The 13,171-nt window shown below is 40.7% G+C and overlaps 1 protein-coding gene across 3 annotated transcripts in view; it reads left to right on the top strand.

Moving 5' to 3' along the window:
- The window catches only part of LOC115651102 (olfactory receptor 4S2-like), a 49,506-nt gene extending 39,292 nt beyond the window's left edge, over positions 1 to 10,214 (top strand). The window contains exons 1-2 of one of the 3 annotated variants that reach the window (XM_030561986.1): positions 6,471 to 6,485; positions 9,284 to 10,214. In XM_030561986.1, coding sequence (XP_030417846.1) covers positions 6,471 to 6,485; positions 9,284 to 10,198 — 930 coding nt within the window. In that variant the 3' untranslated portion in view covers positions 10,199 to 10,214. Of the gene's footprint in view, positions 1 to 6,470; positions 6,486 to 9,224 lie in introns of those variants that run through there. The other 2 variants (XM_030561985.1, XM_030561987.1) reach the window with 2 other exon arrangements.
- Positions 10,215 to 13,171: the final 2,957 nt, after the last annotated feature.

Raw genomic sequence — 13,171 nt, 5'->3', positions numbered from 1 at the left:
CACTCAAATTGCTGTACAGAAGGATGTTCACACTGTCTTCTTCTTAAGGTCTCTAACTCACATGATTGGTCCTAGCTTGCACTTAAGAGGGTATTTACCTGTATCTGTGTAAAGAACACATCTCTTGAGCTCTTTCACATGCAGTGGGGTTTGATTTTTACTCTCTCTTGGTTGCACTTCAGGCTTGACTTAGTTGCTGTCAGCATTTTTCACTTCTCCTCTGGGCAGCCGATCCAGAGGATGGAGTAGGATACCACTTTCGGTATCTGGCTGGTACATGGGAGCTTCCCTCCCTGCCCCACACCTTCTTCTGTGTGGTTGCCATCTTCTGAATGGATCAGAGATTTCTCTACACCACCCCCAAGGGATACTCTTGCCCCATTAGGGGTTCCAGTGTGTTGGTGTAGATCATGGGGGACCAATGACTTGGTCTTAGAGCCATAGCCACTGGTAGTGTGTAAGTGTCGTAACCCAATTGCTACTAACCACAAATAGATGTTCCTTGAAAACAGGATGCAAGGGGCGGAGGGCGGGGGAAGGGATGTGACTAAACCAGCAAACAAGATAGTGGCTTAATCCAGATGTCTGAATCTGAATCCGCATAGCTGTGTCCTACAGATGAATAACCACCTGTGGAGACAACTCTGAGAAGAAGGCTGAGAAAACTGGCAGATCCCAGTCCCAGAAAGCAGCCTTTGGGGGAGAAACTTCTGAAAGACAATCCAGTGTCTGCAGCCAGCAGAGCATATCAAAATGACTCTGCAATCTCGGAGATGCTGAACGGGATTTTCATTATCCTGTAACTAGAGAGTGGCTGAGTGCAAGAAGAGAGATTTTTATTAAAGAAAAAAAAATTAAGATTTGACGATTGTGGCTGCGGGGGAGGAAGTGTGGCCACAGCCATTTTGGGAAGGTCAGACACAGTAAAGGGAAGTATGATGGCAGCAGGCTTGAGAGAGGTACAATTAGCAAGGAAGAAAGACAACAAGGTCTCAATGCCTGGGGAAAAAGAAATCCTGCAATACAAAGATCAGTCCCTCACATCTGCCAAATAGGATTACTGTCAAGGTTCCCTCCTCACTCTGAACTCTAGGGTACAGATATGGAGACGTGCATGAAAGACCCCCTCAGCTTATTTCTACCAGCTTAGGTTAAAGCTTCCCCAAGGCACAAATCCTTTCTTTGTCCTTGGATGGTATTGCTGCCACCACCAAGTGCTTTAAACAAAAATACAGGAAAAAAGGCCACTTGGAGTCCTTGTTTCTCCAAAATAGGGAGGGATAGCTCAGGGGTTTGAGCATTAGCCTACTAAACCCAGGGTTGTGAGCTCAATCCCTGAGGGGGCCATTAAGGGAATTGGGGTAAAAATCTGGGGATGGTCCTGCTTGGAGCAGGGGGGTAGACTAGATGACCTCCTGAGGTCCCTTCTAACCCTAATAGTCTATGATTCTATGAAAATATTCTCCCAAGCCCCTTTGCCCCCTTTCCTGAGGAGGCTTGAAAATAATATAGTAACCAATTGGTTACAATGTGAGCACAGACCAGCCCCCTGGGTTTTTAGGACACTGAAAATCAATCAGGTTCTTAAAAGAAGAATTTTATTTGTTTTTAAATGTAAAAGAATCACACCTGCAAAATCAGAATGGAAGGTAACTTTACAGGGTAAATACAAAGATTTTAAACACAGAAAATTCCCCTTTGGGCTCAGCTTCCAAGTTACAAAAAAAAACCAAAACCAAAACCAAAACAAACAGGAATAAAACTTCCTCTTAGCATAGGGAAAATTCACAAGCTAAACCAAAAGATAATCTAACGCACTTCCTTGCTTTACTTTCAATTTCTGTAACTTTAGATGTATCATTTCAGGTATCTTTTTAGAAGATGGTTTACCAGCTTGGTCTCTTTCTCTGTCCAGAGAGGGAACAAACAAAAAGAGCACAAACAAGCCCCCTCCATTTGAAAGTATCTTCTTTCCTTATTGGTCCTTTTGGTCAGGTGTCAGCCAGGTTATTTGAGCTTCTTAACCCCTTACAGGTAAAGTGATTCTGTACCTCTGGCCAGGAGGGATTTTATTTTCCTGCATACATAAAGGTTGTTACCCTTCCCTTTATATTTATGACAGTTACCAAATGTGAAATGCAAAAAACCTGACTCCCCAACAACACACAAGGCAAGCCTACTACAACCCCAAACACAAAGCAACTCCTCTCCCTTCAACATCCACGTATAGTATCTAGAGATTGATAGAATCGCATGTCTCCATAGGCGCTGATTTCCCTTCTGCCCAGTGGGTGCTTGACCCCTCCCCATCCCTGTCCCCACCCCTGTCCCACCTCTTCCGGCCCCTGCATTTAAAAAATGTATGTAGGGGCAAAATTAGAAAGGCCAAGACACAAAATGAGATCAAACTAGCTTGAGACATAAAGGGTAACAACAAAACATTCTACAAATACATTAAAAGCAAGAGGAAGACCAAGGACAGGGTAGGCCCATTACTAAATGAAGAGGGAAAAACAATAAAAGACAATGTGGAAATGGCAGAAGTGCTAAATGACTTCTTGGTTTTGGGAGGGTGGGGAAATTCCTATCTGAGGATAGGACAAGCAATGGGCTTAAATTGCAGCAAGGGCGGTTTAGGTTGAATATTATGAAAAACTTCCTAACTGTCAGAGTGGTTCAGCACTGAAATAAATTCCATAGGGAGGCTGTGGAATCTCCATCATTGGAGATTTTTAAGAGCAGGTTAGACAAACACCTGTCAGGGATGTTCTAGATGGTGCTGGGCCTGCCATGAGTGCAGGGGGCTGGACTTGATGACCTCTCCAGGTCCCTTCCAGTCCTATGATTCCATGAAAATGTTGACTATTATATTATTATAATCTGACATGAGATGCCCCATTAGGACATAACTTGACAATTATGTACTACTACTATGAAAAATATAAAAGTATGGTAAATATGAAAATAAAGTAGAAAACATTTCAAAACAAAAAGTTTAAATTATTTTTCTGAAATTAAATTTTCTGATTTCTTTTTATGGGAATTTGCACTGAAGTAGATATGATTTCATGAAAAAAATCATTTAAATTGATATGACATTGTTAGAAAACTAAACAAAAAGCTTTCGAATGCACGTAAGGATTTTCTGTACTCTATGGCCTTGCTAAAATATACCAAATCCAACTGGGCACTTATGGAACAATGGGCCAAATACTTGATTCATAGTCAAGTGCAGTTGTGTTCCAGCATTGTCAGAAGAAATCATTGCAAAAGATGGAATCTCCATATTTTATTTTTACAATCCAGCAGAGCTTCAAAATCATGGAGGTTGCAGGTTCCATTAAGAATGTCCTTTGATTGTTGGTAACAGTAACTTTTGAAGTAGGACTCGGATCTAATGATAACTTTTTTTTTTATAATCTTGTTCTTATCCCAGATAAACACCGACACAGGGATACAATGGTAACATGCAGAGATACTTAGCGTAGGTCCAGTGGGCATAATTAAAACTTCTTTGGAAAACAAAAGTTCTGTAATGATGCAAGTTGCAAACTAAATTATACTGTTACACTCAATTACTTAGCTACAAAGTGAGAATATGCCATGCACAATAAGAGTTAGAGGAGTCTTCAGATGCTGAAGTAAACCTGGAACAAAAGAATTCCAGACACTGGTTTGCTTCACTCACATTAGCCTAGTTCCTATGCCTGGTCTAATAGTTAAAACAAAGCAAAACAAAAAAATGGATTGATGACTATATCTACAACCAAAGCATGCAGTTTGAGTCACTCTGATCCATTGAGTTCTGTTCTTTGTTTTGTGTGGTTTCAGCCTTTGGGTGACCACTGGTATGTTTAGGAAAGTGTTTGCAAACCCCAACCTTTTCACAGATATTATTGCAAATTCTTCTGAAAATTGGTCCCAGAAAGAGCACTTTTCCATCTTTCATTAGTCTCCAGATGAAAAAGTTCTTTGTTCATCCCTTCAAATGGGAAGTAGGAAGTATATCGTATGGCTTAGGTGTCCTGTCTCCCAAAAGAACAAATAGCAAAGATGGAATAGTTAAGATGAGCGATTTGTGAACAATGCATAAATGAACATCATTCGGCCCAACTACTGTCCAAATTCTAATAAATACCAAATTCATTCAAAGGGAATCAGGTTCATTTGACAAATGAGTTGTTAAGCAAAACTGAGTCTAATTCCCAGTGACTACTGTTTTAAAGGAATAAGTTGACTTTGCCATGTGCCTGTGCTAAGAGAGATGTCAGATTCTCGGTTTTGTGTCATTACAGATAGGCTAACATCATAAGTCTCTCATTATGATCAATGCGGGACTGGTTCCGTCAGTTGGTAAGGGAGGTTGTGGGTGTTTAACCCCACTCCCAATACATCTCTTGCCGAAATGAGCAAGGCAGCCACCTCCTAAATCTGTGTGGCCTTTGATCCAGGTTCCAGTGAAATCAATGGGAACCTGTCACTGGCTTTCACCGTAAGAACACAGCACCACTGGTGGTGCTAGACTTCCCACTCCAGCTGTAGGCCCAGAGCAGTCATGGAGTGACATGTAAGCAACATCCTGTGACAAAATGTGGCAGGACCCATTTTGGCATGCCTTCCCCAGAGCCCTCACTGCTTGATTTGCTATAATGTCTCTGCTGCAAAGCTTGCAGAATCATTCCTTCCATGGTTCCTTGCACTGTTATGATTGAGGACTGTAACTTTACTGCATGAGCACGTAGAACAGAAATCGGAATATTGTTAAATCTCTTCTTTAAGTGATTGCTTAGGACTAGAGTGAGCTGACTTTTTTAAAATTGAAACTTATTTACCAGCAAAATGCAGATTTAAATAAACTTGTTGATTTCACTGAATTGTTTTGGTAAGGGGGAAGGGAAACTTTTTAAAAGTTTCAGAAAAAAAAATATTTTGTTTTGATTTTTCTAAAAAAATCTTTCAATTTTTTTGGTTCAAAATGACTTTTTGTTTTAACATTTCCTTTAATTTTATTTTAAAAAAATTAAAAAAAAATATTAAAAATTGCACAAAACCAAATCAACATGTTTCATTAATGGTCCAACAAAATTTTTCATTTGACACAAAATAAACTTTTTTTTAAACTTTTCAATTTACCAAAATTTTCATTTTGGTTCAACCCAGAACAGTTCCTCTCCCACACAATTTCTCTTTGGAATTTCCAGTGAACTGAGAAATCTATTTACACGATTCTATTTAGAAGCGATAGCTGTTCACACCCAACATTTCCTAGAGGGCTAAGTCTCCATTGCTACACTTCTCAAGATCCCTCTTCCTGAGCATTAGGAGACAACTGAAGACTTTGACACAGGAGTTCCTGCAATGTCTTGTTATGTAGAAAGGTGTCAATGGAATGAACCAGATACGAATCACGTTTGCAATAGAAAGGCCTCAAACCTATAGCACAATCTGTTGGTAAAACCTCTAATTGTAAGTGTGAGACACAGAACAACTAAAAGGACGAAAGACCAAATTTGTGAAGGTGTTTAGATGTTGTTTTGCTCCATATCACAAGGCCTGAGTGACTTAGATTGCTGAATTCCCATTTAGAAGCCTAAGTCTCAGTCTGACTTAGGCTGCTTAGAAGCTGTCAATTTTGAAAAGGCAGTGTAGCTAAGTCCCTTAGCTCTTGTTATACTGAGAGGAGAAATGCCTAAAAATCTGGGTTTAACTGTCAAAAGGCACCAAACGTTTGCCTGAAAGATGGATCCAAAGCAATATGGCGTAGCTGCCTCTTCACTGTGAATTCCAATGGAATCACCATGAAATGCCTCTGGGAACACATTACCCAAGGCAATGTCAAGCTACCACTATATGATTCACTCTAAATGTTTCTGCTGTAACTTCCCAACTTGTTGGCTTTTAGCTCATGCTAAGTTGGCAGAAATAGGGTTTGGGTGGGTTACTCACTTAGGGATGCCACAAAGGGCACTCTGAGCCTTGTGTCTATTCAGCAGGAGGGGCATCAGATTCCTTCACCTTCCCCATCATCTTGGAAGTGTGGATTCTGTGCTCTCCTCTTCCATTTGTTGCAGCCACTCTCTGGTGGCACAGAGCTAGCACACAGAGACCCCCACCAAGGCATGGATCATGAGACCTAGGAGCAGTATGGGGATGCCTGAAGGCTCGGTGCTGCCAAATTCAATAGAGAGAGAGAAAAGTCCGAGCAAACAGTTTGTGAACAACTCAGAAGTGAAAATTACCCATCTGAGCATTGTCATGTATACTTAAGAGCTACAAATATGGTCAAAGAAAATCAATATTGCTTGTATGGATCATTTGCTCAGCAAAAATGGGGATAAATTCTCAATGAATGCTATGTCAATGAGATAGTTTGAGTGTCTCATATGGTTGCTTGATCTGGCCATATCATTGCAATTGTGGTTTCATGACACAACGTTGTGTTGCCACAGGGAATAACTAACTCGTCTCTTATGATTGACCTGTTTGTCTATGGCTGCAAAAGTAGAAGGGAGGGTATCGAGCCATATTCTCTTCCCTCCTGCCCCTATGTACAGATTTTGAAAAGCCATACAAAGTACAAACATCTTCTATATCCTTGATTCCCTGGTCTCACTCCTGTTTGTGTAGCAGCCTCCATCTGTGACACCCAACACACCAAGGATTTAACTGGGGATCTCCGGAGGTAAAGGCAGGAGTTGGTACAGCTTGAATTAAAGAGCAACAGCTTCAGCACTTAGGCGCATAGGAAGGTCGGAGACACGCGTTCACTAGTGAGTTACACTTTCACTGTGAATGGTATCAAGTGCCTATATGAGCTGGGAGGTCCCAACACCAGTCATGCTCCTAGACTTCCCTCACTTTCCACAGCAGTGGCACCCCAGACTAAGCATAGGGTGGAATAGAAGATAATATCCTGGAATGGGAGCTGCAGTGGCCACATCACCAGGCATTTTCTCAGAACTCCCGTCATCCTGTGCAGCCAGGGTGTCTCTGAGAACTGATGCTGGAGTGAAATCCCATTGCCTCGGTCTTGTTACAAGCCCGGGTCCTGTCACAGCTGAGTCACATCATCACGTAGAAGAGAAATCCAAGCATTCTTCAGTCCCATATAGAAGTGATTAAGGGGTGATGCAAAAGCCACTGAAATCAACTTGGCATTTTTCCATTGATTTTGTTGGGCATGAGTTCTCTTCGGTTAAGGCCTGATCCAATGGCTGTTCACACACAGCAGGTCCACAGAGCTTGTTGCCTTTTGCCCAAGTTCTCGAGGTCCACTTTCTAAGCATAGGAGTGAAATGAGGAAGTTGACCCAGGATTTCCTGTGCCCTCTTCTTATGTAGGGGACACAAGTAGAAGGAACCAGATACTAGCAAGATCTCTAAGGCCATCACTTGGTGAAAATAGGAGAAGGCAGATGAGGGAGCATGTCATATTGAAAGATGGAGTTTGAAAAGAATGAAAGGGACTAACTCTCAGGAGAGCTTTGAAAGTTTGCTTCAAAGACATATTTAAAGTTGTCGAGGGGAGTGCTTCTTCAAAACTATTTCCAGCGAAGAAGCCTTGAAAAGCCACTGGGAGCTCATTAACCAGGCAATGACGCACTGCCATTACATATTTATTTTAAATATTTCTGCTGTGACTTCACAGCAAGGAGAGAGACAATTTTTCCCAAAGATTTTGTTGGGTCTTAGATTTTGCAGAGCGAGGGATGGGGACGATCTTAGACCTGAGGCTTTGTGAGTTGGGAGAGTGGTTGATGAGAAAAGATTCCTGAGGTCTGCCTTGAGCAAACCACTTCTCTAGTTCGCTTCTTTGGCCTTGGCAGAATTGACAGACAGCAAAGGACATCCTAACACAGGGCTTGTAAAGGTGTTAAGATGAAATTTACAAAGCAGAAAATTAATATCACAGGGAGTAACTGATGACCTTGTAAATCGCCCTCATCAACTGCTTACTGTTGTTCAGACCGGAACACCTTTGCTGCGGGAGCAGCTTAGAAGCAGGAAAAAATAAAACCCATCACCATCCAGGTAAGTTTTGAGATCTGCAAATACAACCCATGTGAATTTTCCAGCAAGGCTGAGTATTTCATGCTGTTCTTTTCCTACTTAGCTTTACCAATGTTAAAAAAAAAAAAAAAGAAAGAACTTATTAGGATTCATTCCAATCTAATTCCCCACTCCATCAATCAGTCTTCAACTAATTCACCTAAAATACGATAAATGACTCTAAAATCTTCATTGCAAGTTTCCCTCTTGAAAAATCTTCATATTATTCTAATTTTATTTTGAAATGTATGAAAAAGGTTTATTAGATGCTAGTCTGTAAGCCATGACCATCCCCACATCATAATTAATCCATTCCTGCTTATGACAGCACGTAAATACTTTTGTTTAAACACAGAAAATTTAATTCCAGTCACTTCACATCAAATGGTAACACACAAAAGGGCAAGTTCACTAGTAGGTTTCAGCTGATTTCCACCACTCTGGTGTCGGAGTTAACTGGTCAATCAAACAGTGTTTATGGCTACTTTGCATTTTTGGAGGAGCTTTAATAATCTAAAGTTTATCCATGAGTCCTGCTGATAAATTAGCGTTTCAGTTCTAGTTGAAATTGGGGTTTTGTGTAAAGCTGGTCAAAATTCTCCACAGAAACCATTTTTTCCAGTTAAAAATGGCATTTCAACTAAATGTAAATGTTGTGAAATAATTTTGTGATCAAAATAATCAGAGCAGTTTTCAAAAATTGGTTACTGAACAAGATAACTCAGTTTCATGTTTGCATGTATAAATAAAAACTTTTTTGAGGATTTATGTGCTCAGATGCAAAGGTAAGAGATATGGCTATCCTTGCTTGAAAAAATTGATTTCTGAAGGTGTTTAACAATGCAGTACGAATAAAATAGAACGAGTGTGATGGAAGGGCTGATTGCAAAGCGTAGTTAAGATTAAATTTTTCACTTCCAGTTAAAGTCTTTGATGATTCACCATGGGGGAAAAAAAGAATGAATTGGCTTCAGAGTTTCCACTCTAATAATTTTGAGTATTTACTGTTTACGGCAATATGCAACTCAAGCGAATTTCCTCTAGTTCCTTGAGTTACATAGCGCTCATTTTCATTTTTGGACAAAGTCTACGACTTTAGTCAATGCATCTTGACATTTATCTCATCACCGGTCAATATCTGTTGATTGTTCCTCTCCTTCTTTTGTGTCATGGCAGGTGGATTAGCAGTATTCCATATACCTGTTGTTTAAACTGAGTCCATGGAGCCCACACAGAATGTGACTGAATTCATCCTTTTGGGACTTTGCCACAATGAAATGTTACAGCCTGTGTGTTTTGTGTTCTTTGTACTCCTCTATATCGCTACTGTGCTGGGAAACCTTCTAATTATTGTCACTGTAAAGAACAGCCAATATCTGAAGTCTCCCATGTATTTCTTCCTCAGCTACCTGTCCTTTGTAGACATGTGCTTTTCCTCTGTCACTGCCCCAAAACTGATTGCGGACTTCTTTGTGGAGAGGAAAACCATCTCCTTTGACGGCTGCATAGCACAGCTGTTTATGGTCCATTTCATCGGGTGCACTGAAATCTTCCTCCTCACAGTGATGGCGTACGATCGTTACATTGCGATCTGCAAACCCCTCCATTACACAAGCATCATGACCGGGTGTGTTTGTGGTTCCCTTGTGATGGCTTCATGGGTGGGTGGCTTTGTGCATTCCATAGTTCAGACTCTTCTGACCATCCAGTTACCCTTCTGTGGGCCCAACAAGATTGACCACTATTTCTGTGATGTGCACCCTTTGCTGAAACTGGCCTGCACTGACACTTATCTTGTTGGCGTCATGGTCATTGTCAATAGCGGGATGATTTCCCTGATCTGTTTTGTTGTGCTGGTTGTGTCCTATGTCATCATCTTAGTCTCCTTGAGAACTCGCTCTTCCGAAGGTCGTCGGAAAGCTCTTTCCACCTGTACCTCCCATGTTGCTGTAGTGATTATATTTTTCGGGCCATTAATCTTCATGTATTTAAGACCTTCCACCACCTTCTCCGAGGATAAGATGGTCACGGTGTTCTACACCATTATCACCCCTCTGCTGAATCCTTTGATTTATACCTTACGCAATGAGGAGGTTAAAAATGCCATGAGAAAATTATGGAGCAGAAAAATAACGTTAGGGGTGAAATGAAAAATGGGATGTGTGGAATGAAACTTTCTAAGTTTGAGGGGAACTAGCAAAGTTTGGTTTCCCTAAACTTTTATTCTTACCTCGTTTATTAGGTTTTCTGTTTAAGTTTAAGTTAGTCAAGTAAACCCTAAGTTAGTTTTGATAGCTCTGAGCATTAGTTTCTTCTAAGCACTGCATCTCTCATTGAAGAATTGAGAAACCCCTACCGCAAGGCTGGGCCTGTGTCTCTTATCACCAGGTTATCAAGGAAGAGTATGAGTATATTAAGCAAAGCTGTGTAGCATAGAATATTATATTACCATATGTATTTTTTGAATAGCAGTAATGCAATTGTAACTTTTTAACTCTGATTATTTTACTGTTTACTTCCTATTTCATTGATTTTAATAAAAAGTCTTTACAGCTATATCTGTGAGCTTCCTTTCATACCCCGAGGGTCCTTTGTAAATTCTATGGAGTCTGATTCGGGACAAGAACTTTTATCTTCTGATCAAACAGATTGGTAAACTAATAACCAATTATTAATAATAATATTAATGAAATTAAAATAGAATTAAATCGATAGCTTACATTAATGTTATTAGTACACCCTAAATCAGGCTACATCTTACCATTCTACTTTGATGTGAATGCTTCCAACATTTAAGGCTTAGTGAAAAGTGGAAATTTTTCCAGTTCTTTGGTCAGTTTTATACCTAATTTCAGATAGATTATTTGTGGTCATTATTGTAGTCCCAGTAGCACTGGAGCAGTATTACCCAGCGATAGCCCTGGACTCCTGCTCTGAAGTCATGGGGTAGTAGTCTTGGTTCTGTTATATTATGAATTTGGGTCAGTCACTTCCTTTCTCTGGACCTCTGCTTCCCTCCCATGTTTTGCCATTTTAGACTGTAATCTCTTCAGGGCAGGTACGGTCTTTTACTATGTTTGTGCAACACCAAGCATATGGAGTCCCAGTTTCAGTTGAGTCCACTAGGCAATGCTGGAATACTACTACCAGTAATAATTTTGCATTATGTTCTCTGGAACATGTAGGCATGTGCTCACTATGAGTATCTGTTAATGCAATGTATATGTTAAGTGCAATGTAAATGGAATGTGTATTCCATTCTGTGCATCCGAAGAAGTGAGCTGTAGCCCATGAAAGCTTATGCTGAAATAAATTTGTTAGTCTCTAAGGTGCCATAAGTACTCCTCTTCTTTTTGTGGATACAGACTAACACGGCTGCTACTCTGAGTTCTGGTGAAGAGATGCTCAGATTCACCTCGATTAATACAGTGATGCTACTTGCCCTTCTAAAGAAGCTACATTCAATTTGAGACATGAACACTCATTAAAATAAGGAAAGATGAAGTTAAAAGTTACTTGGACAAGTTAGATGTTTTCAAGTCACCAGGACCTGATGAAATGCATCCTAGAATACCCAAGGAACTGGCCTAGGAGATATCTGAGCCATTAGTTATTATTTTTGAAAAGTCCTGGAAGACAAGAGAGATTCCAGAAGACTGGAAAAGAGCACATATAGTGCTTATCTCTAAAAAGGGAAATAAAGGCAACCCAGGCAATTACAGACTAGTCAGCTTCACTTCTGTACCAGCTAAGATAATGGAGGAAATAATTAGGGAATCAATATTTAGAAGTTTATAAGGTGATAAGTGATAGTCAGCATGGATTTGTCAAGAAGAAATCATGTCAAACCAACCTGATAGCCTTTTTGACAGGGTAACGAGCCTTGTGGATAGGGGGAATGTGTTAGGTGTGGTATAGCTCGACTTTAGTAAGGCTTGTGATACAGTCTTGCATGACCTTCTAATTAAGAAACTAGGCAAATACAATCTAGAAGGAGCTACTATAAAGTGGATGCATAACTGGTTGGAAAACTGCTCCCACAGGGTATTTATCAATGGTTCATAGTCATGGCGGAAGGGCAGAATGAGTGGGGTCCTGCAGGGATCAGTTCTGGGACCATTTTATTCAATGTCTTCATCAACCATTTAGATAATGGCATAGAGAGTGCACTTATAAAGTTTATGGATGATACCAAGCTGGGAGGGGTTGCAAGTGCCTTGGAGGATAGGATGAAAATTCAAAATGATCTGGAGAAACTGGAGAAGTGTTCTGAAGTAAATAGGATGAAATTCAAGAAGGACAAATGCAAAGTGCTCCACTTAGGAAGCAACAATCAGTTGAACACATACAGAATGGGAAATGACTGCCTTGGAAGGAGTACTGCAGAAAGGGATCCGGGGTCATAGCAGACCACAAGTTAAATATGAGTCAACAGTGTAAAGCTTTTGCAATAAAAGCAAACATCCTTCTGGAATGTATTAGCAGGAGTATTGGAAACAAGACACCAGAAGTAATTCTTTTGTTATACTCTGCACTGATTAGGCTTCAATTGGAGTACTGTGTCCAGTTGTGGGTGCCACATTTCAGGAAGGATGTGGCTAAATTGCAGGGAGTCCAGAGAAGAGCAACAAAAAATTATTAAAGGTCTAGAAAACATGAGCTATGAGGGCAGATTGAAAGAATTGAGTTTGTTTAGTCTGCAAAAGAGAAGACTGAGAGGGGACATGAGAACAGTTTTCAAGTATCTAAAAGGTTGTTACAAGAAGGAGGGAGAAAAATTATTCTCAGTCTCTGAGGATAGGACAAGCAATCGGCTTAAATAGCAGCAAGGGCGGTTTAGGTTGACTATTAGGAAAAAATTCCTAACTGTCAGGGTGGATCGGCACTGGAATAAATTGCCTAAGGAGGTTGTGGATATTCCATGATCGGAGATTTTTAAGAGCAGGTTAGACAAACACCTGTAAGGGATGTTTTAGATGGTGCTGGGCCTGCCATGAGTGCAGGGGACTGGACCCAGGGCCGGCGCTTCCATTGAGGCCAACTAGGCAATTGCCTAGGGTGCCAGGATTTTCGGGGGGTGGCATTTTGCCAGGGGCGGGGCAGCAGGCAGCTCTGGTGGACCT

This window comes from Gopherus evgoodei, chromosome 4, assembly GCF_007399415.2.
Source record: "Gopherus evgoodei ecotype Sinaloan lineage chromosome 4, rGopEvg1_v1.p, whole genome shotgun sequence".
Lineage (NCBI taxonomy): Eukaryota > Metazoa > Chordata > Testudines > Testudinidae > Gopherus > Gopherus evgoodei.
Note: the sequence above shows the minus strand (reverse complement) of the source record. Positions and strands in the feature narration are given on the sequence as shown.